Source organism: Nycticebus coucang, chromosome X (genome assembly GCF_027406575.1).
Source record: "Nycticebus coucang isolate mNycCou1 chromosome X, mNycCou1.pri, whole genome shotgun sequence".
Classification (NCBI taxonomy): domain Eukaryota; kingdom Metazoa; phylum Chordata; class Mammalia; order Primates; family Lorisidae; genus Nycticebus; species Nycticebus coucang.
This window is the reverse complement of record NC_069804.1, coordinates 46,663,338-46,686,254: the sequence shown is the minus strand read 5'-3', so window position 1 is coordinate 46,686,254 and position 22,917 is coordinate 46,663,338. Positions and strand designations below refer to the sequence as shown.

At 39.4% G+C, this 22,917-nt stretch overlaps 1 protein-coding gene and 1 long non-coding RNA gene across 4 annotated transcripts in view; both read right to left on the bottom strand.

Annotated features, from left to right (window-relative positions):
- The window catches only part of LOC128577191 (uncharacterized), a 35,310-nt gene extending 27,295 nt beyond the window's left edge, over nt 1–8,015 (bottom strand). For all 3 annotated transcript variants that reach the window (XR_008377519.1, XR_008377520.1, XR_008377518.1), the window contains exons 1-2: nt 7,810–8,015; nt 422–509 (exon numbers count right to left, since the gene is read on the bottom strand). This is a non-coding gene — a long non-coding RNA (uncharacterized LOC128577191). The remainder of the gene's footprint in view (nt 1–421; nt 510–7,809) is intronic.
- An 8,577-nt stretch (nt 8,016–16,592) lies between these two features.
- Nucleotides 16,593–17,419, bottom strand: LOC128576786 (RNA-binding protein EWS-like). The gene has a single exon (XM_053579004.1). The coding sequence runs from the start codon at nt 17,412–17,414 to the stop codon at nt 16,593–16,595; it is 822 nt and encodes a 273-aa protein (XP_053434979.1). The 5' UTR covers nt 17,415–17,419.
- Between the last annotated feature and the right edge of the window lie 5,498 nt (nt 17,420–22,917).

Here is a 22,917-nt window from a genome sequence, read left to right as displayed (position 1 = left end):
GGTTCTCAACAAGGAATGATTTTGGACCCCCCAGGAGAAATTTGACAGTGTCTGGAGAAATTTCTGCTTGTCACAAAAATAAGGGAGAGGGTACTACTGGCATCTAGTAGTGTCTTAATCCATTTATACTATTGTAACAAAATACCTGAGACTGGGTAATTTATAAAGAGCAGAAATTTATTTCAAATAGTTTTGGAGGCTGAGAGGTCCAAGATTAAGGCACCAGCAGGTTCAGTGTCTGATAAGGGCTTTCTTGCTGTGTCCTAATATGGTAAAAGAGGCAAATGCTATATTTTCACTTGGCAGAAAGTGGAAAGACAAAGAAGGGGATGAATGCCATGTGAAGCCTCTTACACAGAGTCCTTGATCCCATGCACAAAAGAGGAGAACTCATGACTCAATCACTCTGTAAAGGGCTTACCTCTGAGGGTGATGCCTGTGGCTCAAGGAGGAGGGCACCAGCCCCATATGATAGAGGTGGTGGGTTCAAACCCAGCTCTGGCCAAAAACTGCAACAAAAACAACAAAAAAGTTTATATATACCAACAATAGTCAAGCTGAAAAAACAGTTAAGGACTCTATTCCATTCACAGTAGTGCCAAAGAGGATGAAATATTTGGGAGTTTATCTAACAAAGGACGTGAAAGATCTCTATAAAGAGAACTATCAAACTCTAAGAAAAGAAATAGTTGAAAATGTTAACAAATGGAAAAACATACCATGCTCATGGCTGGGAAGAATCAACATTGTTAAAATGTCCATACTACCCAAAGCAATATACAGTTTTAATGCAATCCCTATTAAAGCTCCACTGTCATACTTTAAAGATCTTGAAAAAATAATACTTCTTTTTATATGGAATCAGAAAAAAACTCAAATAGCCAAGACATTACTCAGAAATGAAAACAAATCAGGAAGAATCATGCTACCAGACCTCAGACTGTACTATAAATCGATAGTGATCAAAACAGCATGGTACTGGCACAAAAAACAGAGAAGTAGATGTCTGGAACAGAATAGAGAACCAAGAGATTAACCCAGCTACTTACAGTTATTTAATCTTTGACAAGCCAATTAAAAACATTCAGTGGAGAAAATTCCCTATTCAACAAATGGTGCTGGGTGAACTGGCTGGCAACCTATAGAAGACTGAAACTGGACCCACACCTTTCACCATTAACCAAGATAGACTCTTACTGGATTAAAGATTTAAACTTAAGACACGAAACTATAAAAATACTAGAATAGAGTGCAGGGAAAACCCTTGAAGAAATCGGTCTGGGCGAGTATTTTATGAGGAGGACCCCCCGGGCAACTGAAGCAGCTTCAAAAATACGCTACTGCGACCTGATCAAACTAAAAAAGCTTCTGCACAGCCAAGAACACTGTAAGTAAAGAAAGCAGACAGCCCTCAGAATGGGAGAAGATATTTGCAGGTTATGTCTCTGACAAAGGTTAAATAACCAGAATCCACAGAGAACTCAAACGTATAAGCAAGAAAAGAACGAGTGATCCCATCGCAGGCTGGGCAAGGAATTGAAGAGAAACTTCTCTGAAGAAGACAGGTGCATGGCCTACAGACATATGAAAAAATGCTCATCATTCTTAATCATCAGAGAAATGTAAATCAAAACTACTTTGAGATATCATCTAACTCCAGTAAGATTAGCCCATATCACAAAATCCCAAGACCAGAGATGTTGGCGTGGTTGTGGAGAAAAGGGAACACTTCTACACTGCTGGTGGGAATGCAAATTAATACATTCCTTTTGGAAAGATGTTTGGAGAACACTTAGAGATCTAAAAATAGATCTGCCATTCAATCCTGTAATTCCTCTACTAGGTATATACCCAGAAGACCAAAAATCACATTATAACAAAGATATTCATACCAGAAGGTTTATTGCAGCCCAATTTATAATTGCTAAGTCATGGAAAAAGCCCAAGTGCCCATCGATCCATGAATGGATTAATAAATTGTGGTATATATACACGACGGAATATTATGCATCCTTAAAGAAAGATGGAGACTTTACCTCTTTCATGTTTACATGGATGGATCTGGAACATATTCTTCTTAGTAAAGTATCTCAAGAATGAAAGAAGTATCCAATGTACTCAGCCCTACTATGAAACTAATTTATGGCTTTCATATGAAAGCTATAACCCAGTTATAACCTAAGAATATGGGGAAGGGAGAGAGGGAGGGGAGGGAGGGGGGAGGATAGGTGGAGGGAGGGAGATTGGTGGGATTACACCTGCAGTGCATCTTAGAAGGGTACATGTGAAACTGAGTAAATGTAGAATATAAATGTCTTAACACAATAACTAAAAAATGCCAGGAAGTCTATGTTAACCAGTGTGATGAAAATGTGTCAAACATTCTATAAAACCAGTGTATGGTTCCCCATGATCGCATTAATGTACACAGCTTTGATTTAATAAAAAAAAAAGGCCTTACCTCTTAATACTATTCCAGTGAAGATTAAATTTGAACATGAATTTTAGAAGGACCCAAACATTTAAACCATAGAAACATGGTAGAAGCCTGGGATGCAGCTAACCATTCTTTAATGCACAGGTGGTACCCCACAACAGGCAATCATTCTGTCCAAATGTCAATTGTGCTGAAGCTAAGAAACACCACTCTGACAGGGGTAGGGGATCACGGTGGGTGACAAACCTCTTTGAGGTGGTATGCAATTATAAGAGGAACTTTACCAAACAAATACAATCCGTGTAACCTGGTTTTCTGTACCCTCAATGAATCCTCAGCAATTAAAAAAAGAAAGATAGAGAGAGAGGAACTCCGCTCTACCCTGAAACAATTCTAGAATTTAGGTCTTGTTCCATCTTGGTCCCAGTTAGTTTTAAGTGACTTTGTAAAATTCCTTTAAAGTCTGATAGGCCAGAGTGTGGGCTCTTTTTTTTTTTTTTTTTGCAGTTTTTGGCCGGGGCCTGGTTTGAACCTGCCACCTCCAGCATATGGGGCCAGCGCCCTACTCCTTCGAGCCACAGGAGCTGCCCAGAGTGTGGGCTCTCAATATGAACACTTTTATATCCAAATGTTGAGGACCTAATGTTTGTTTTTTTTACTTTTCATTTTTCTACCTCAAAAAACTTACCACTTCTATGCTAGTTGAATGTTTCTCAAAATATAATTCTTGAGCCACAGGGGGAATCAAGAACTCCCCTAAAGAGATATAAACTGATCTAAAAATGTAAATCTTGGGTGACACCTGTGGCTCAAAGGAGTAAGGCACTGGCCCCATATACCACAGGTGGTGGGTTCAAACCCGGCCCCAGCCAAAAACTTAAAAAAAAAAAAAAAAAGTAAACCTTCACATCAATCTTTCTAGGAGCATCACATGCAATTCTGCAGACTTTCATTTAATTTTGTTTCGTTTGTTCTTTTTTCTACTGGAAAGTGCAATGAGTACAGTCAGCAGCTATGGAATCTTCTGTTCTAAGTTATTCTCAGTCAAACAAAGTTTTGAGAATCACTGCTGTAGAAAATTTCCTTCATGACAGTTCCTTCTGATGTGGCTCTGCTAAAATGCATATGTTTATCCCTTCTTTCAGCTCTTCTTTATTTATACAAATCTCGATCATCCTTCAAGATCCACCTCAAGTCCTCTCACACTGATTGACATATTCATTTAATTGCCCATTTATTTAACATATTGTTTTAATTTGCATTTCCACTGCCACCATGCTAAGGGTTGAGGACATAGGAAAATCTCCAAAAGATAGAGTTTCTTGAGTAGCTCATTGTCTGTTGGAGGAATTTTGAGTTCTGTTAACACTTCCCTTTTCCTGTACCCCATAATTTAATACTTGATCTTATTCTTTCATTTATTACTATCCAATTGACTTCTGTCTTGATTTCTCCTCCTGAACCAGGATAAAATATCTTTTTGGACTAGGGTTGCCAGACAAAATATAGAACATCTAGTTAACTTTGAATTTCTAGTAGACGACAATTAAATTTTTAGTATTGTTGTAAACATTTGCCACATGGAAGAAAGACTCAGACCCCACTTCAGGTATAAATTAGATGGTGATTTATTACACCTGTGCAGGGGACTGCTGCCCAAAGAGCAAATGGCCCAAAGAGAAAAGCAAGTTGCCTTTTATACCTTTTATGTTGCCATGCAAGCAAGCAAAAATAAAAGCAGAACGTGGCAGTTAGTTAGCCCAGGGGTGGGGTTACAGAATTGGCTCAGGGGGCCTTGGCACCAGTTGCAGGGAGTCATGTGGGTTGTATCATGGCAGCTGGCATGGGGACAAACTTGGCATGGGGACAACTTGGGGGATGCAGTACCTTGGGAACTTCACGTAGGTAATTTATTTGTTTACCCATTGCTAGGGGGTTGGGGTTGGGGCAAGTTTTTCATCATTGTTTACCCATTGCTAGGGAGTTGGGGGAACTCGGAGAACTTCCCTGTTCTATTCTGAAATTTGCCTTTGAAATTAACTGGTGAAACATCTGGGGGACCAAGGCTGAAACAGGCTAAGACAAACCTGGGTCTTTTAGGGGGCTTCTCTTTATTACATTCCCCACTGGTCTTATGGGGAATCAAATCCTTGATTCATCTGTCACTGGGAAGGGGCTGATAATTGATATGTATTAGATTCTTATCTCCAGGCACAAACTCTCTGAGTTTCAGTAAGGTTATGAACAAAGCAGTTTTAAACATTTTGGATGGCTTTACCTTGATTAAGGAGTGTGCACCCTAATTCTTTCTCTAGGCAAAAATTGTAACAAAGACTTAATAGCCAGGGGACAAAGTTGGAGCAGGGAAGAAGGGCACACTTGCACATTTGTTTCACCTCATGAATGGGGGGAGGGGGTGAAGCCTCACTTATTGTTACCTGTCTCAGTCATTTTCTAAGCACTTACATGTGTACAATTTTAACTTATTTTTTTTTTAACCAGGGTAGCCTTGATTTCCCACTCTAGTTGCCACTTAGTCATAGGAAGCAAACCAATACACCCCTAGACCCTGTGAAGGGAGGTCTAACTCCATCTTTAGAGTTTTCTCAGTTACATTACACCCTATACATTCTTATACACTTTTTAATAGACCTGCTGGTGATTTAATGTTTAAGGAGTTGATTTAGGGTTTCAATATGCTTGTCTCTGCAGGTGCTGATATTTTAGCACTGAGGTCTTAGGGACTGTGACTCCTCTTGGGTTCTCTACTCAGGCCTTAATAGTACCATGGTGGTGGGCTAATATACCTTTCCCTGTGATATTTTTCCCTTTTTCCCAAAGTTCAAAAGTCCAATTAAGGTAAGTCCCTTGAGGTGTTTCCTCAGGCTTCAGCCATGTGTTGACCAGCCAGCTGTCTGTATGTGGCCAGAGCAGGGCATGTTGACTGTCTCTAGATGTCATTTTTTAAGTCCAGGCAAGTGGGTCACTTGGCTTCTGCCAACAGAAAACTCAGCAGAGTATATAGATTAGGTACAGTAGTATGCAGTGTTACAGTTATACTATTAACATTTGATACTGCACAAATTCTCTAGTGTAGCCAACAGGTGATCTTTGTTGAGTCTTAAGGCTTTAGAGTAAATATAACTACTGTATATAATTCTATACTCTTTGACTAGTCTCTTAGCCCCATTTAACAGATTAGTTTAGTAAAACAGTTACGTCTCATTTTATGAGTTGACATTACAGACAAGGCTGGGATTTAATACAGGTGGGTTATAGCCTTTTTTCTTTGAATCATTTTTTTCTCTCTAATCTTTCTCTTTACTAAAAACAAAATATAGTAAAACTAACTTAGTTGCTAAAATAAACTGTACTTTCAGTATACTGGGTTTGATTATTTGCATAAAGTGCAGTAAGAATAATTAATAGCCATCTAGGCTCTGTTTTAAAGTTGGCTTTGCTGGAATCTTTTTTTTTTTTTTTTCTTTTTTGGCCGGGGCTGGGTTTGAACCTGCCATCTCTGGCATATGGGACCGGCGCCCTACTCCTTGAGCCACAGGCGCTGCTCAGCTGGAATCTTTTATAAGGAATCTCAGTTGGAGTTTCTTGAAAGCCTTTCAGGAGCCCAGGTTTCATCTGTGCCATTTGATACCTGTATGCATTGGGTAAATTCTTCTTCTCTTGGGGTCCCCAAGCATATTTCAATTCTCAGACCCATCAGCAAGTGACCTTCATTACTCACCACAGATCAGGAAATGTTACTGATAGGTATCTGGCCAGTTTTCCAAAGGGCTTTTTATTGGCTTTACAAAGTCAACCTTAATTCCTTAGTGCAGTCTGGATACTTCTGGAAATGCTATTCCAGCCAAAGCCTTGGTAAAATAACTAGTACCTTTATCATGTTCTATAGAACAAAACAGATTCTTACTGAACTTATGCAAATAACTGTATTGTCAGGAATTAAGAATACTTACAAACAGCTTTTAAACTTCAGAGAAATTAAGGAGAGAGAAAAAATACATGTTTCAGATTCTGCTCATAAGTACATACTTAAAAAGCTATAAATAGCTCAAAAGACAGAAAATTATTTTCTTGACTTCTGGAAAACAGAACACGGAAAGAATCAACAATATTTTAAACAAAAAGCCATAACAAATTAGCTCAGTTCCACATGACTGATTTCTGTTCTGTTTGGAGTTAAGTTAGCAATACCCATAGACATGTTATCTTTCCAATGAAAGTTAGAGGAAATACATAGTTAATTGGATTACATGTAAACTTTTTCATAAGTTGTATTTAACCTGCACTGACATTTTAAAAATATTTTAGACCTTTTTAACTTTTTTCTTGTCTTTTACTTTTCTATATAACCATTTTGTTTCAGGACAAATTTATGACATAAGTTTCTTTTCCACAAAATTACAAAGTCTGTGACGTTAGAGGAGTTAGGTGTTTAACTTAACTTTAAGATTTTATATGAAGAGTGGGGGAGGGTAGTTAAACTTCATTTTTCACAGGCGAGGAAGTTGTGGAATACACAGGGGGTTGTATTTTACCTTTTACTTCAGAGATGGAGTTAACAAAAGTAAGTTTATTGTCAGAGCCTGCTCCTCCCCTGCATGTGTATTCCTCTATTGGTGGGCTGCTGTTACAGAGGACCACCATGGTATCTTCCTGTCACTCTGCTAGGGCCCTCCTCTCTGTGTAATTAGTACGGGAGGGCTCTTAGGGAATGGCATTATTCAGGGTGCTGGAGAGCACTCTCATCAGGGAACCAGAATGTTGCAGGAAAACAGTGAATTAAAATAGACAGACATTTATATTAACAATATAGAGGAAGAAACCTCTAATTGCTGACAAAAACTAGAACTCAGGTGTCTCAAGTCATAAAATGCTGAGTTCTAGGGAACCTTTTAAAACTCTTTTATACTTGTTCTCTTTTTCTCTTCAGTTTATATTTACTTTTATATTTTCATATTCTCAAAACCAGAACCAGAACACTTTCTCATATAGTTTTTAATAGGCCTGTGGGTGATCTAATACCCCAGGGGTTAATTGGATGTCCACTTTCATTTTAATGGTGTTTTTGGTGACGGGCGCGAACATACATTTCTGGGAGCCCCTGACTGACCAGTAGGGCTGACGCTTCTCATGCCTCTAAAAGCTTTTGAAAGGCCAATAGCCCAGCAACCTGAGGTCCCGGTCTCTTTCGCCTTCCCTCAGAGGCTCTACACAAATTACAACAACTGAATTTAACAAACAGTTACATATTTTTCTGATAATTCACAACAAATAAGCACAGCAAAAATACTATGAATAATTATATTAATGTCTGCTGACATTAGCCAAAATTAGATGTTAAAGTGGCTTACCTCCAGAGGAGGACTTACAGGTGAATTTAGGAGTGATCGTCAGCTGGTCTCCTGAGGGGCTCCAGGTTCTCTGGGGACCCTGGAATGTTTCCAGAGGGCACCTCCCCTCAGAGGGACACAGCCTGCCCCCCTCCTGGAGGTCGCCTGAGGATCGGCAGAATAAGAGCTAAACAGAATAATGCCAAGCGCTGCAGTTTTAAAAAGTAAAGAGGACTGTTTGTTTGTTTGTTTTTCTTTAGTTCCAAATGAGTAATTGACTTTGGTTTTTTTGCTGAATGCCAGCACCTTATCTTAAGACTATTTGTAACATAGCAACCACAGTTCTTAGCAATCAAAGGGAGGAAGAGTTTTACTAAACCTTGTAGTAACTCTTTAATTGCCAGAAAGAGAGGGTTTCAACCACAAGTGGGTTATAGGGCAGTGGAAGACATAGGGGATAAAACAAATTGTACATTGACACATTGACAGACAACAAGAAAACAGAGATGTTGACACCCAAACTTGGAATTGACCAATCTTTGAAAGGAATTCTGACAAACCATTGGACACAGCAAATACAAATTTGACAAACAACTCACACACACTAGTGCTGACATAAACTTGGATTTTACCAGGGACTTAACCTCTGAGAGCCTAAAGAAGAAAACCTGACAGACCAGGGACTCAACCTCTGTGAGCCCAAAGAAGAGAAAAACCAGACAAAACAAAGACCCACTTTCTGTGAGTCCTAAAAGGAAAAGCTGTCAGACCAACAGACCCACACCCTGTGAGTCCAAAAGGAGAAACCAATGGACTGGGCACCAAAAGACTGACAAATTTCACACAGTTTGACTGACATAAGAGTGAACTACCGAGAGACAGAAAGACAGAAACAAAGACACAGTGAGGACTCAACCTTTGAGTCCGACCTGACACCCAGACCAGACTCAACCCTGTGACTCTGGTGAGCCCTGCATGAGACCTGGACCCAGGGCCGTGAGCCCTGCATGAGATCTGGACTCACTGCCGTGAGCCCTGCATGAGACCTGACCTGGGGCAGGGAGACGCCTCCCCCAGCCCAGGGAACCGACTGTGTAGTTGCATCCAACTGGTCTGATTTCCCCCCCAAAAAACCTCTAGAGATCCAATAAATTTATAAAACTCACAAGGGTGTTACTGATTAATCACCAATTCAAAGGTTTTGGAAACCTATGCCCTGGCTCCACACGCCCGAGGACTCCGGGAGTGGAGGAACATCTTCTCCGAGGCCTTCCCCTGGAGCTGTGGGGCAGCAGTGGGCCTAGGTGGGGGTCCAGGGGTGGCAAATCTCACTGGGGCCTCCATAATGTTGTAAACATTTGCCACCTGGAAGAAAGACTCGGATCCCACTTCAAGTATAAATTAGATGGTGATTTATTACACCTGCTCAGGGGACCCCTGCCCAAAGGGCAAATGGCCCAAAGAGAAAAGCAGGTTGCCTTTTATACCTTTTTTGTTGCCATGCAAGCAGGCAAAAATAAAAGCAGAACATGGCAGTTAGTTAGCCCAGGGGTGGGGTTACAGAATTGGCTCAGGGGGGCTTGGCACCGGTTGCAGCAAGTCAGGCAGGTTGTATCATGGCAGCTGGCATGGGGACAAACTTGGCATGGGGACAACTTGGGGGATGCAGTACCTTGGGAACTTCACGTAGGTAATTTATTTGTTTACCCATTGCTAGGGGGTTGGGGTTGGGGCAAGTTTTTCATCATTGTTTACCCATTGCTAGGGAGTTGGGGGAACTCGGAGAACTTCCCTGTTCTATTCTGAAACCTTGCCTTTGAAATTAACCAGGTGGAACATGCGGGGGACCAAGGCTGAAACAAGCTAAGACAAACCTGGGTCTTTTAGGGGGCTGCTCTTTATTACAGTACGAATATGCTGCAAATGTTGCATGGGACAATTTATCTTAAACATTTATTTGTTGTTTATCTGAAATTCAGATTTAACTGGGCGTCCTGTATTTTTATGTGCTAAATCTGGCAATATTGTTAGGATAAAGTCTTTCTAATATTTTGGTTATATCTCTAAGGAAATGTTACACAGAACTCATATGGAGTACCCAAATAAGCATCATTTGTCATATTCCTTTGAGATAGGTAGAAAGTTAAAATTTTCTTCCTCCAAAGGTAAGGACAGTGAGGGATTTATTCTAATTCATATTCACACCATAGTTAAATCAATTGTGATCTGAAGTAAAGAACATACTTACAGGAAATGGTGGAGCTTAGTATATAACTTCTAAATATCAAGTTAGCTTTTATAATTTTTAAGAATTTAGGAGGCACAGGTGTTTGTGTTACATGGATGAATTGTATAGCAGTAAAGTCATGGCTTTTAGTGTACCCATCATCAGAATAGTATATGTTAGACCCAGTAGGTAGATTTTTATCCCTCATCCTCCTTTCCAGCCTTCCCCCTACTTAGTTTCCAATGTCCATTACAACAATTTGTATGACAAAGTATACCCATTGTTCAGCTTCCGCTTATGAGTGAGAACATGAGGTGTTCGTATTTCCATTCCTGAGATATTACACTGAGGATAATGGTCTTTGGTTCTATCCAAGTCTATGCTACAACAGACGTAACTTCATTCCTTTTTATGGCTGAGGAGTATTCTGTAGTATGTATATCTATCTACCTATGTATAGATACAACACACCACATTTTCTATTTGCACTCATCAATTGATGGGTGCTTAAGTTGATTTTGTATCTTTGTAATTGTGAACTGTGCTGTGATAAACACATGAGTGTAGGTTCTTTTTGATAAAATGACTTCTTTTCCTTTGAGTAGAACTGGATAGAATGTTATGTCTACTTTTATTTTTTTGAGGAATCTATGTACTGTTCACAGAGATTGTACTAGTTTACATTCCCACAAACATTGTATAATTAATTCCCTTTCACTTCATCCACACCTATATCTATTGGGGTTGTTTGTTTGGTTGGTTGGTTGGTTTTTTTTTTTTTTGCAGTTTTTGGCCGGGGCTAGGTTTGAATCCACCACTTCCAGTAAATGGGGCCAGGGCCCTATTCCCTTTTGAACCACAGGCACTGCCCCTCTCTGTTGTTTTTTGACTTCTTAGTAAAGGCTGTTCTGACAGGGGTAAGGTGGTATCTCAATGTAGTTTTAGTTCACACTTCCTTGATGATTAGTGATGTTGAGCATTTTTTCATGTTTTTCAGCCATTTGTATACTTAACTTCTGAACAATCTGTTCATGTGCTTTGCCCACTTTTTGATAGAGTTATTTTTTCTTGTTGATTTGTTTGAGTTCCTTGTACATTTTGAATATTAGTCTTTAGTCAGATGCATAGTTTGTGAATATTTTCTCCCATTCTGTGGGTTATTTACTTTGTTATGATTTCCTTTGCTGCACAGAAACTTTTGAGTTTAATTAAGTCCCATTTATTTATTTTGATTGTTGCTATATTTACTTGTGTGTTCTCACTCAAAAATTCTTTGCTTTCGCAATGTCCAGAAGAGTTTTTCCTAAGTTTTCAGGAGTTCAGAAAAAGAGAAATTCCAAGTCCTAGAATTGTTTTTAGAGTTTTTTTGTATTTGGGGGTTTTGGTAGAAGGGTAGAGTAGATGAGTTGAATTTTAGTCCCTTACATTTCCATCGTGAGTTTTACATTGCACATTGGTATATCAGTAATGTAGGAAAATAATTTGTTCTAACCTCAATTATTTGGAAAATTAATCATGGAAATTATACTCCAAATAGTATTTGTTTTTATCTAGCACTTTTCAATAAATGAACATTATTCTATTTCTACAGTGGGCATTACAACTAAAAATTCCTTGGGTTACCCTAAAATCTCAGCATTCAATGAAATGACTTCATTTGAATGCTAAGAAAGTGCAAACAGTCATTGCTAAATAGCACCCAACCTGAGCCCAGCAAATCAATTTCTGTTTGCAACATCAACTATGAGTAATGCTTTTTTGGAATTTGAAAGTGTTCTGCTACCTGGAATTTGGGGGCAAATGTGCCACATAAAGTAGAGTACTATTTAAATGGGAGCTACAGTCACAAAAAATGCTATGTAACTTCACAACATTCGAACATTTTATACTTGATTTTCATAGCCAAGAGTCCTGAATTCTAATGCTGGCTATATAAATGAGTGCTATTATTTGCAGGAGAAAATTTCAGAGATAAGATTACTTCATGTTCGTATTTAGAACCATTTACTTCACTGCCTCATTGTTTGGGCTTGTCTGCTGTTGACCTTGCCCTTTGACCTCAAAGCTTTAAGTATGCTGCTGTAGGGAGGTGACAGAGGAGATGTATACCAGATGGCTCCAAAGATCTTTGCTGGTTCTGTGGCTTACATCATTAATCCTCTTTAAGATTAAAAAGTATTAACTTCTCATCTGCCTCCAAGAAAGGTTTACTTTGTATTTGTTCTAGGTAATTTCCAGATGGAGAACAAATAAACTGAAGATTTGCTAGATTAAGAAAGATGGAAAAACTTAATTTTCATTAGCTTATAGTAAATCCTCTGTTATCCAACATAGTTGCATAAATTTATCAACTGATCACCAATTTTCAAATATTTAGCATAATAAAATATGTTTACTAAAATTATAGTGAAAATACCTTTGAACAATTTATTATGGAAATTTTCAAAAATGCACACAAATAGAAAGAATAGTATCATAAATTCCCCATGCACCTCTCACCCAGCTTCAAGATCTATCACTGTTTTTCCACTTATGTTTTATTTATAACCACTACGATTTTTGTCCTAGAGTATTTTAAAGAAAATCTCAAATACTATGTCATTTCACCCTCAAATACTTAAGTATGCATTTCTAATAGGCAAGGACATTTTTAATACAAGTATCGTGTACTTGGACATATATCAAAATGAACCATAATTGCTTAATATTATATAATAGCCAGTCCACATTCAAATTTCCCCAGTAGTTCCCAAAATACAGATGTTTTACTCTAACCAGGATCCAAATAAGCCTAAATATTGCATTTGGTTGGTTCTTTTTTTTTTTGAGACAGAGCCTCAAGCTGTCACCCTGGGTAGAGTGCTATGGCGTCACAGCTCACAGCAATCTCCAACTCCTGGGCTCAAGCGAGTCTCCTGCCTCTGCCTCCCAAGTAGCTGGGACTACAGGCGCTGCCACAACGCCCAGCTATTTTTTGGTTGCAGCCATCATTGTTGTTTGGTGGGCCCAGGCTGAATTCAAACCTGTCAGCTCAGGTGTATGTGGCTGGTGCCTTAGCTGCTTGAGCCACAGGTGCCAAGCCTGGTTGGTTCTTTTAAGTTTCTCATAGTGAGTATAATTTGATCTTTTCCTAATGGGGACTTTAGAAAATATTCTAGGATTTCAGAGAATTTTGGGATCCCTAATATAACAGTAATTTTACTATTCATAGCCAGATAGCTGGGAAAAGTGGTTATAATATATGGAACTTCTGGCTCAGCGCCTGTGGCTCAAGTGGCTAAGGCACCAGCCACATACACCTGAGCTGGCGGATTTGAATCCAGCTCGGGCCCACCAAACAACAAAGATAGCTGCAAACAAACAAACAAAAAAAATAGCCAGGCATTGTGGCAGGCACCTGTAGTCCCAGCTACTTGGGAGGCGAAGGCAGGAGAATCACTGAAGCCCAGGAGTTGGAGGTTGCTGTGAGCTGTGATGCCATGGCACTCTACCCAGGGTGACAGCTTGAGGCTCTGTCTCAAAAAATTATAATAATAATATGGAACTTCTTCTTTTTAAGACAATATTTATTTATTTTAATTGACAAGTTATAATTGTGCATGTTACATATTTCTGGGTTCAACATAATGTCTCAATCTATGTATAGCTTGTAGAACAATTACATCAAGCTAAATAACATATTCATCACCTGAGCAACTTATTTTGTGTGTGTGTGTGGTGAGAATGTTAAAAATCTATTCTTCTTGTAATTTTCCAAATGAAGCACCACAAATCAAAGTGAGACCACAGCTTTTGTCATATAACCTCTTTCTGACTATATGTAAAGACTTAATTAAACTTTGCTGACTTTGTTCTACAAAGGCCTTAACTAAAATTTCCCATTTTAAAAGTACCATTAAAATACTATCTGAGGGGGCGGCCCCTGTGGCTCAAGGAGTAGGGCGCCGGTCCCATATGCCGGAGGTGGCGGGTTCAAACCCAGCCCCGGCCAAAAACCACAAAAAAAAAAAAAAAAAAAATACTATCTGAGGGGTGGCGCCTGTGGCTCCAAGGGCGGCGCCTGTGGCTCAAAGGGGTAGAGCGCCGGTCCCCTATGCCGAAGGTGGCAGGTTCATACCCAGCCCCGGCCAAAAAAAAATAAAATAAAATAAAATACTATCTGATATCAAGACTATCTATTAGAGAAATCACAGTAAAATTTAGCATTTCCACTGTAGGATTTTTATAAATACTGTACTTGCAACTCTTCTGTAAATTTGAGAATGTTTAAAATAACATAGTTATGGAGAAATGATAATCTCCATCTTTTTCCTCTAAGATATCCTTTTTATTATACAGTATATTTCTATGTGTGATTGAATAAATTTCTACCACTTCCATTCCATTGGTTTCTTTGTCTATTTGTGAATAGATGCCACTCTGTTTTAATCATAGAGGCTTTAAATATATTTTTATAAATATTTCTCATTCATGGATTGGAATAATTAATAATTGTTAAAATGCTCATACTATCCAAAGTGATCTACAGACTCAATAAAATCCTTACCAAAATTCCAATGGCATTTTTCCTGAAAATAGTAAAAATAAAACTCATAAGGGACCACAAAAGATCTCAAATAGCCAAAGCAATCTTGAAAAAGAACAAAGTGGGAAATATCACAAATGATATTACAAAACTGTAGTAATCAAAACAGTATGGTACTAGCATAAAAATAGACACATAAACCAATGGAACAGAATTGAGAGTCCATAAATAAATCCACATGTACATGGTCAGCAAATAAGGACACCAAGAACACACAATGGGGAAAGGATGATCTCTTCAAGAAATATTGTTGGGCAAACTAGATAGTTACCTGCAAAAGAATGGTGGGATCTCACCTAATGTGCACAATGTGAGGGTATTCAGAGTGCTCCTTGGGTGAAGGGCTCAACTACAATTTGAACTTTGCCTTAGAAATGAAAGCAATGTAAGCTAAACATTTGTACCCTCATATCAATCTGAAATTTAAAAAAGAAAGAATTAAATTATACCCTTACCTTGCACCATATACAAAAATTAACTTGAAAAAGATTTAAGACTTAAATGTAAGATCTGAACCATAACACTCCTAGAAGAAAACAGGAAACAATCACTTCAGCATTAGTCTTGGCAATTTTTTTTTTTTTTTTTTGGATAGGACACCAAAAGCATAGGCAACAAAATTTAAAACAGTAATAGACAAATGTACTATAACAAAGAAGCTTCTGCACAGGAAAGGAAACAATCAACAAAGTGAAAAGGCAACTATGAAATGGGAGAAAATATTTGCAAATCATATATCTGATGAGGGATTAGTATCAAAAAGATACAAGGAACTCATACAACTCATTAGCAAAAACCCAAAGAACCCAATTAGAAAATGGGCAAAGAACCTGAAGAGACATTTTTATTTTTATTTTTATTTATTTTTTTTTTTTTGCAATTTTTGGCCATGGCCGGGTTTAAACCCTCCACCTCCAGTATATGGGGCCGGTGCCCCACTCCTTGAGCCACAGGTGCTGCCCTGAAGAGACATTTTTCCAAAGAAGACAGAAGACATACAAAAGGTCAACAGGCACGTGAAAAAGTACTCAACATCACTAATCATCAGAGAAATGTGAATCAAAACCACAATGAGATATCACCTCACACCTGTTAGGATTGTTACTGTCCAAAAATCAGGAGATAACAATATTAGTGAGGATGGGGAGAAAAAGGAGTCCTTGTACACTGTTGATGGCAACACAAGTGGGTACAGCCAATGTGGAAAACCGTAAAGTCGTGCCTCAAAAAATTAAAAATAGGGCTCTGTGCCCATAGCATAGTGGTTACAGCACCACCCACATACACTGAGAGTGGAGGGTTCGAACCAGGTCCAGGCCAGCTAAACAATGACATCTGTAACAACAAAAAAAAATAGCCATGCGTTGTGGCAGTCCCAGCTACTTGGGAGGTTGAGGCAAGAGAATCGCTTAAGCCCAAGAGTTTGAGGTTGCTGTGAGCTATGATGCCATGGCACTCTACCTTGGGCAACATAGTGAGACTCTGTCTCAAAAAATAATAATAATAATAATTAAAAATAGAACTACTACATCTGGGCGGCACCTGTGGCTCAGTGGGTAGGGCGCAGGCCCCATATACGGAGGGTGGCGGGTTTGAGTCTGTCCTCAGCCAAACTGCAACAACAACAACAAAATAGAACTACTACATCACACAGCAATCTCACTGCTGGGTTTGTAGCTGAAGGAAATGAAATCAGTATGTTGCAGAGATATCTGCTCCCTCATGTTCACTGCAGCATTATTCGTAAGATATGGAAACAACCTAAGTGTCTATCAACAGATGAATGAATAAAGAAACTGTGCTATCCATACACAGTCATAAAAAAGTCGTTTTTGGTTTTTTTTTTTTTTTTTGGAGAAAAGCACTGAGGTCTTTATTGAGACTGTTAGCTGTTAGCTAAGATGTCATGTCCTAAAGATGTATCTAGGATTCCAAAAGTAAACAATGGTAAAAAGCATTTATCATGTTCAAAAACTTCAGACACAATCATTCTTATTTGGTTTTCTCTCTTAGCAACTCACTCTGCTGCCTGTAGCTGCTGCTCTGTTGGCTATATTGACTTGGAGCCTGGCTGTAGAATCCAGTTTGGGGGGAGTAACTAGTGGAAGGCTGCTGCCCATAGCTGCTTCGTTGACCATAGTTACTCTGCTGTCCATAGCTGCTCGGCTGCCCATAGGTGTTCTGCTGAGAGTAACTGCTCTGATCATAACTAGTCGGCTGTGTAGAAGAATAGCTGGTAGGAGGGTAGGATGGAGGTGCGGTGACTGGCTGCATGGGGTAACTCCCAGGTACCTGGGGATAACTGTAGTTACTCTGCCCGTATCCTAGGTTAGGCTGGTTGTAACCCCCTGTGCTAGACTGAGGTTGACTAGTCTCAGCAGGCTTGTTACCATCCTGTGGTCTTGTAGGTACGGTAGCTGCCGGCTGCTGCCCATAGGCTGGGTAAGCAGGTTGAGTGCCATAAGCAGACTGAGCTGCATAGGAGGCCTGGGTGGTGGTGACTGTAGCAGTGGTGGTATCATAAGCACCAGTGCCATACCCATGGACAGGCTGGCTGTATGCCTGGGGGGCAGTTGGAGTAGTATAAACAGTGGAAGCCTGTCCATAAGAAGTCACATAGGAAGTCTGCCCATAAGTTGCAGTGGTTTGAGCTTGGGTATAGCTGACATCAGTGGGCTGTCCATAGGTTCCATAGCTTTGCTGCCTATATGCCTGGGTGGTCTGTGCATATCCTTGAGTGGGCTGGGCAGTGTAAGCACTGTAGCCCTGCTGGGCTGCAGCTTGGCTGTAGGTACTGTAATCCATGGACGCCATTTTCTCTCCTTATAAAAAAGATATTTTATCATTTGTGACAACATGGATGAAACTGAAGGACACTATGCTAAGTAAAATAAGCTAGACAGAGAAAGGCAAATATTGCATGATCTCACTTATGTGTGGAATCAAAAATAATCTAAATAAATAAGGTAAACTCATGGAAGTAGAGAGTAGAATGGTGGTTGCCAGGTCTTGGGGCAAGAAAATGGGGAGATGGGCAAGGTAGAAATTTTCAGTTATAAGATGAATAAATTCTGCAAATTTAATGTACAGCATGATGATTATACTTAATAATGCTGTATTATTTACTTGAAATTTGCTAGAAGAGTAGCTCTTAAGCATCCTCACCATATTTACCTCCCCCCACACATACACAAATGGCAACTACATGTGCTGATGGGTGTGTTAATTGACTTGGTTGTGGTAATCATTTCACAACGTTTACAGATATTAAATTATGTTGTAGTCCTTGTCAATTATACCTTAGTAAAGTCAGAAAATTATTCAAATTTAAATTTTAAAAATATGTTTTCTGGGGTGGTGCCTGTGGCTCAAAGGAGTAGGGCACCGGCCCCATATACCGGAGGTGGTGGGTTCAAACCCAGCCCTAGCCAAAAACTGCAAAAAAAAAAAAAATATATATATATATATATGTTTCCATGTCTGATAGTGTTATCCTTCTAGCTCCCTTTATTTTTGCACTTTTTTTCAGGGGCTTCCTGGATATTGTAAGGTAGAACTATTTCTATTTGCGTATTCTTTTGTGGAAAACCCAAATAAATCAATGGGGAACTACTGCCAATGACAAGAGACTTTAATAAAGTAACAGGTTATTAAAAAAATGCAAAGATTAAAGTCCTTGTTTACAAAAGAAACAGTATCATACTCAAAGATATAATGAAATAAAAGATTTCATGTTCAATAGGAAAAAAATAAAATACCTAGGCATCGAATTAATAAGGTACATCCAGGGCGGCGCCTGTGGCTCAAGGAGTAGGGCGCTGGTCCCATATGCCGGAGGTGGCGGGTTCAAACCCAGCCCCGGCCAAAAAAAAAAATAAGGTATATCCAAAACCTCAATGAGGAAAATCACAAGACAGTTTGGCAATACACCAAGTTATATTTGAACAAGTGAAAAACACTCCATGTTCTTGGATAAAAAGAGTCAACATCAGTTAATTCTATAGTGTAACATGATCCAAACAAAATCATCCATCAGCCCCCTGTGGGAATTGCCTCAGTCACTGAAAGCCGCTTCACCTTCCCCAGGCAGCCCACATCAAATTAAGGATTGAGTCCTGGCCCCCACTCCAAGAGGGCACAACTTCAAAAGGCCATTCCAATCTCAGGGCCATTGGGAATGAATCACAGCTCAACTTCAACTCCCTGCTCTTTTCCTTTCCTTTGCCTTCAGTAGGCATGAATCCTGAGAACACTCCCTAGTATACCTTCTGCTTTACTTCCAGGATGTAACACAGTCTCTTGGATTTTGGCTGAACTCTGAGCACAAAATCCTCAGTTCTATGGGACTAGATGTAGTAGCCTCAGCTGTATGCTTTGGGCATAAGGCTCTTCTCTACCCTGGGAAAGAATCACCTCAATCCTGTTCTGATACTGCTACATTCCTAAGGAACCCTAACTTCCCACAGTGCTTCTAACTTGCCCTCGGTTATACAATATTTTTTTTTTCTTTGTGGATGTGGGCACCTGGCCTAAAACAACGTGATAATTTGTTTTCTCAGGAGACCCCATGCTGCAAACCACGTGCAGCTGCTGATCCACAATCTTGGCTGTGCACCCCCAGACAAATAGATCTCAGTGGAAGTTTCTAAACACCCTAATTCTGTAATGTGTTTCTGTACAGTCATGTGTCACTTCACAATAGGAATACATCATAAGAAATGTGTCGTTAGGCAATCTTGTCATTGTTCAAACATTCTAGAATGTGCTTACACAAACCTAGATGTGTAACCTACTACACATCTAGGCTATATGGTATGACTTATGGCTCCTAGGCTACACACCTGTACAATATGTGACTGTATACCACTGACAAGTATAACACAATGGTATTTATATATTTAAACATAGATAAGGTACAATAAAATATGATATAAAAGATAAAAAAATGATATACCTGCGTAGGGCAGCTCCATTACATTCTCACATGACTACTGTTGTATATGCAATCTGTTCTATTAGATGTAGTAGTAGCAGATTTCAGAGGTACACTGAAGTTTCCTACCTTTTGGAGTATTATCGCTTGTTGTCTACTTCACTTATTTTTACAATTGTTCATATTTTAAAACCCTCAGAGTAATAACATCCATAGTGAAGAATCATTTTTTTCTCACACACAAAGAAGTCTTTTTTCTTTTTTGTAGAGACAAGAGTCTCACTTTATGGCCCTCGGCAGAGTGCCATGGCATCACACAGTTCACAGCAACCTCCAACTCCTGGGCTTAAGCGATTCTCTTGCCTCAGCCTCCCGAGTAGCTGGGACTACAGGCGCCCGCCACAATGTCCAGCTATTTTTTGGTTGCAGTTCAGCCAGGACCGGGTTTGAACCTGCCGCTCTCGGTATATGGGGCCAGCGCCTTACCGACTGAGCCACAGGCGCCGCCCACCAAGAAGTCTTTTTCCATCCTGACAACAACCAATTCTGATACCAGCTGGTTGTCCAAGTTAATTCAATTCTGACAGCATCTACCTAGAGTTAATATCAGACCCCACAAATTAAGGACTCAATCTCATTAAACTGCTTCCATTTTGGATGCTGATTCCAAATCCCCTGTATTTCAGAGGGACCAGGTATAAAATGAGGATTTCCATGACTCCTGATCAGCTCCAGTAATTTACTAAAATGGCCCGTAGAACTGAAGAAGTCACTTTACATTTCTGGTTTATTAGAAAAGATACAAATGAACAGCCAAATGAAAAAGAAACATAGGATGAAATCTGGAAGGGTCCTGAGTGCAAGAGCTTCTGTCCTCATAGAATTGGGGGGCTCCATCCTTCTGGCACATGGATATATTTGCCAACTATGAAGCTCTCTGAATCCCACGGTTTATGAAATTTTATATAAGTTTTATTACATACACAAAACTGATTAAATCATTAGCCATTGGTGGTTAATTCAATCTCCAGTTCCTTTCCCCTCTCTGGCAATTGGGGGATAAGGCTAAGATTTCTAAGCTTCTAATCAAGCCTTGGCCCTTCTGGTGACCAGTTCTAATCTTGAAGCTATGCAAGGGCTCACCAAGAGTCACCCCATCAGAACAAAAAATGCCCTTATCACCCTTATCTCTCAGGAAATTCCAAGGGTTTTAGGAGCTCTGTGTCAGGAACAGGGGACAAAGACCAAGTATTTTCCTATTATACCACAAATACTTTGTTTCAGGGATTTCGTATAAATTGCCTTTTTATTACTTAGAAGCATTCAAGTTAACGCAAGTCCCAGCTATAATCATCATTTTGTAATGTGTAACCTTTCCATGCGGGAATATGTAGCCATCTGTAAGAAGAGCTACTTTTCTTATCTGAGTACTCTTGACTGCAATGATCATCTGGAGTGCACATGGCATAAATATCTACATAAAATAAAACATGGAAAGATTATTTAACTCAAGTCTACATAAATTGAATAATTGATTCTATATCAGTAAACTCACACTATGAAATTAGATTTATATAAAGCAGAAAAATTCACTGAGAATAACTTTACTCAATAGCCAATAATTAGTATATAGTGTGGCTCTATATTAACTTCTAATTTTCTTTTTTATTTTATTTTATTTTAATTTTTTTTTTTATTGTTGGGGATTCATTGAGGGTACAATAAGCCAGGTTACACTGATTGCAATTGTTAGGTAAAGTCCCTCTTGCAATCATGTCTTGCCCCCATAAAGTGTAACACACACCAAGGCCCCACCCACCTCCCTCCCTCCTTCCCTCTTTCTGTTCCCCCCCCCATAACTATAATTGTCATTAATTGTCCTCATATCAAAATTGAGTACATAGGATTCATGCTTCTCCATTCTTGTGATGCTTTACTAAGAATAATGTCTTCCACGTCCATCCAGGTTAATACGAAGGATGTAAAGTCTCCATTTTTTTTTAATGGCTGAATAGTATTCCATGGTATACATATACCACAGCTTGTTAATCCATTCCTGGGTTGGTGGGCATTTAGGCTGTTTCCACATTTTGGCGATTGTAAATTGAGCTATAATAAACAGTCTAGTACAAGTGTCCTTATGATAAAAGGATTTCTTTCCTTCTGGGTAGATGCCCAGTAATGGGATTGCAGGATCAAATGGGAGGTCTAGCTTGAGTGCTTTGAGCTTTCTCCATACTTCCTTCCAGAAAGGTTGTACTAGTTTGCAGTCCCACCAGCAGTGTAAAAGTGTTCCCTTCTCTCCACATCCACGCCAGCATCTGCAGTTTTTAGATTTTGTGATGTGGGCCATTCTCACTGGGGTTAGATGATATCTCAGGGTTGTTTTGATTTGCATTTCTCTAATATATAGAGATGATGAACATTTTTTCATGTGTTTGTTAGCCATTCGTCTGTTGTCTTTAGAGAAAGTTCTATTCATGTCTCTTGCCCATTGATATAAGGGATTGTTGGCTTTTTTCATGTGGATTAATTTGAGTTCTCTATAGATCCTAGTTATCAAGCTTTTGTCTGATTGAAAATATGCAAATATCCTTTCCCATTGTGTAGGTTGTCTCTTTGCTTTGATTATTGTCTCCTTAGTGGAAACCTTTAACCCTATGTTTTTGGAAAATGACTGTTCTGATCTTCTTTCTGAGATGAAAGTTTTGCTATTTGCCCTTCCTCTGTGTGCCATACAATCATTGTCACATCATCTGTTCTGATATGTCACTCCTTGTTTAGGACCCTATTTGTGATTCGTAGAAATATTCTTAGTCTCAACATTAGTCATTGTAAAAAATTCACTTTGAGTACAGATTGTTTGGCGCTTATAATGCAAATAAGGTTTGGTTTTTCTTTAACATGCTCTACAATATATTCAGGGATAACCTCTATCTTTCTGAAAACTTATATACAGCCTGGTGTCTTTACCTGACTCTGAATGTTCTGGGGCTAATTCCTCCGTGTTTTGCTCATGTGTTCCCTGTTTTGTCCATACTATGGCAATGAAGTCACAGGGTAAAGAGTCATCTTCTGGTTCTTTGTGCAGGAAGAGTCTTTTTTTGTTGTTGTTGTTGTAGAGACAGAGTCTCACTTTATCGCCCTTGGTAGAGTACCATGGCATCACACAGCTCACAGCAACCTCCAACTCCTGGGCTTAAGCGATTCTCTTGCCTTAGCCTCCCGAGCAGCTGGGACTACAGGCGCCCGCCACAACACCCGGCTATTTTTTTTGTTGCAGTTTGGCCGGGGCCGGGTTTGAACCCGCCACCCTGGGTATATGGGGCCGGCGCCTTACCAACTGAGCCACAGGTGCCGCCCAGGAAGAGTCATTTTTCTGTC

Excerpts from the sequence above, each read along its gene's own strand:
- LOC128576786 (XM_053579004.1), bottom strand. The coding sequence starts at position 17,414 with ATGGCGTCCATGGATTACAGTACCTACAGCCAAGCTGCAGCCCAGCAG.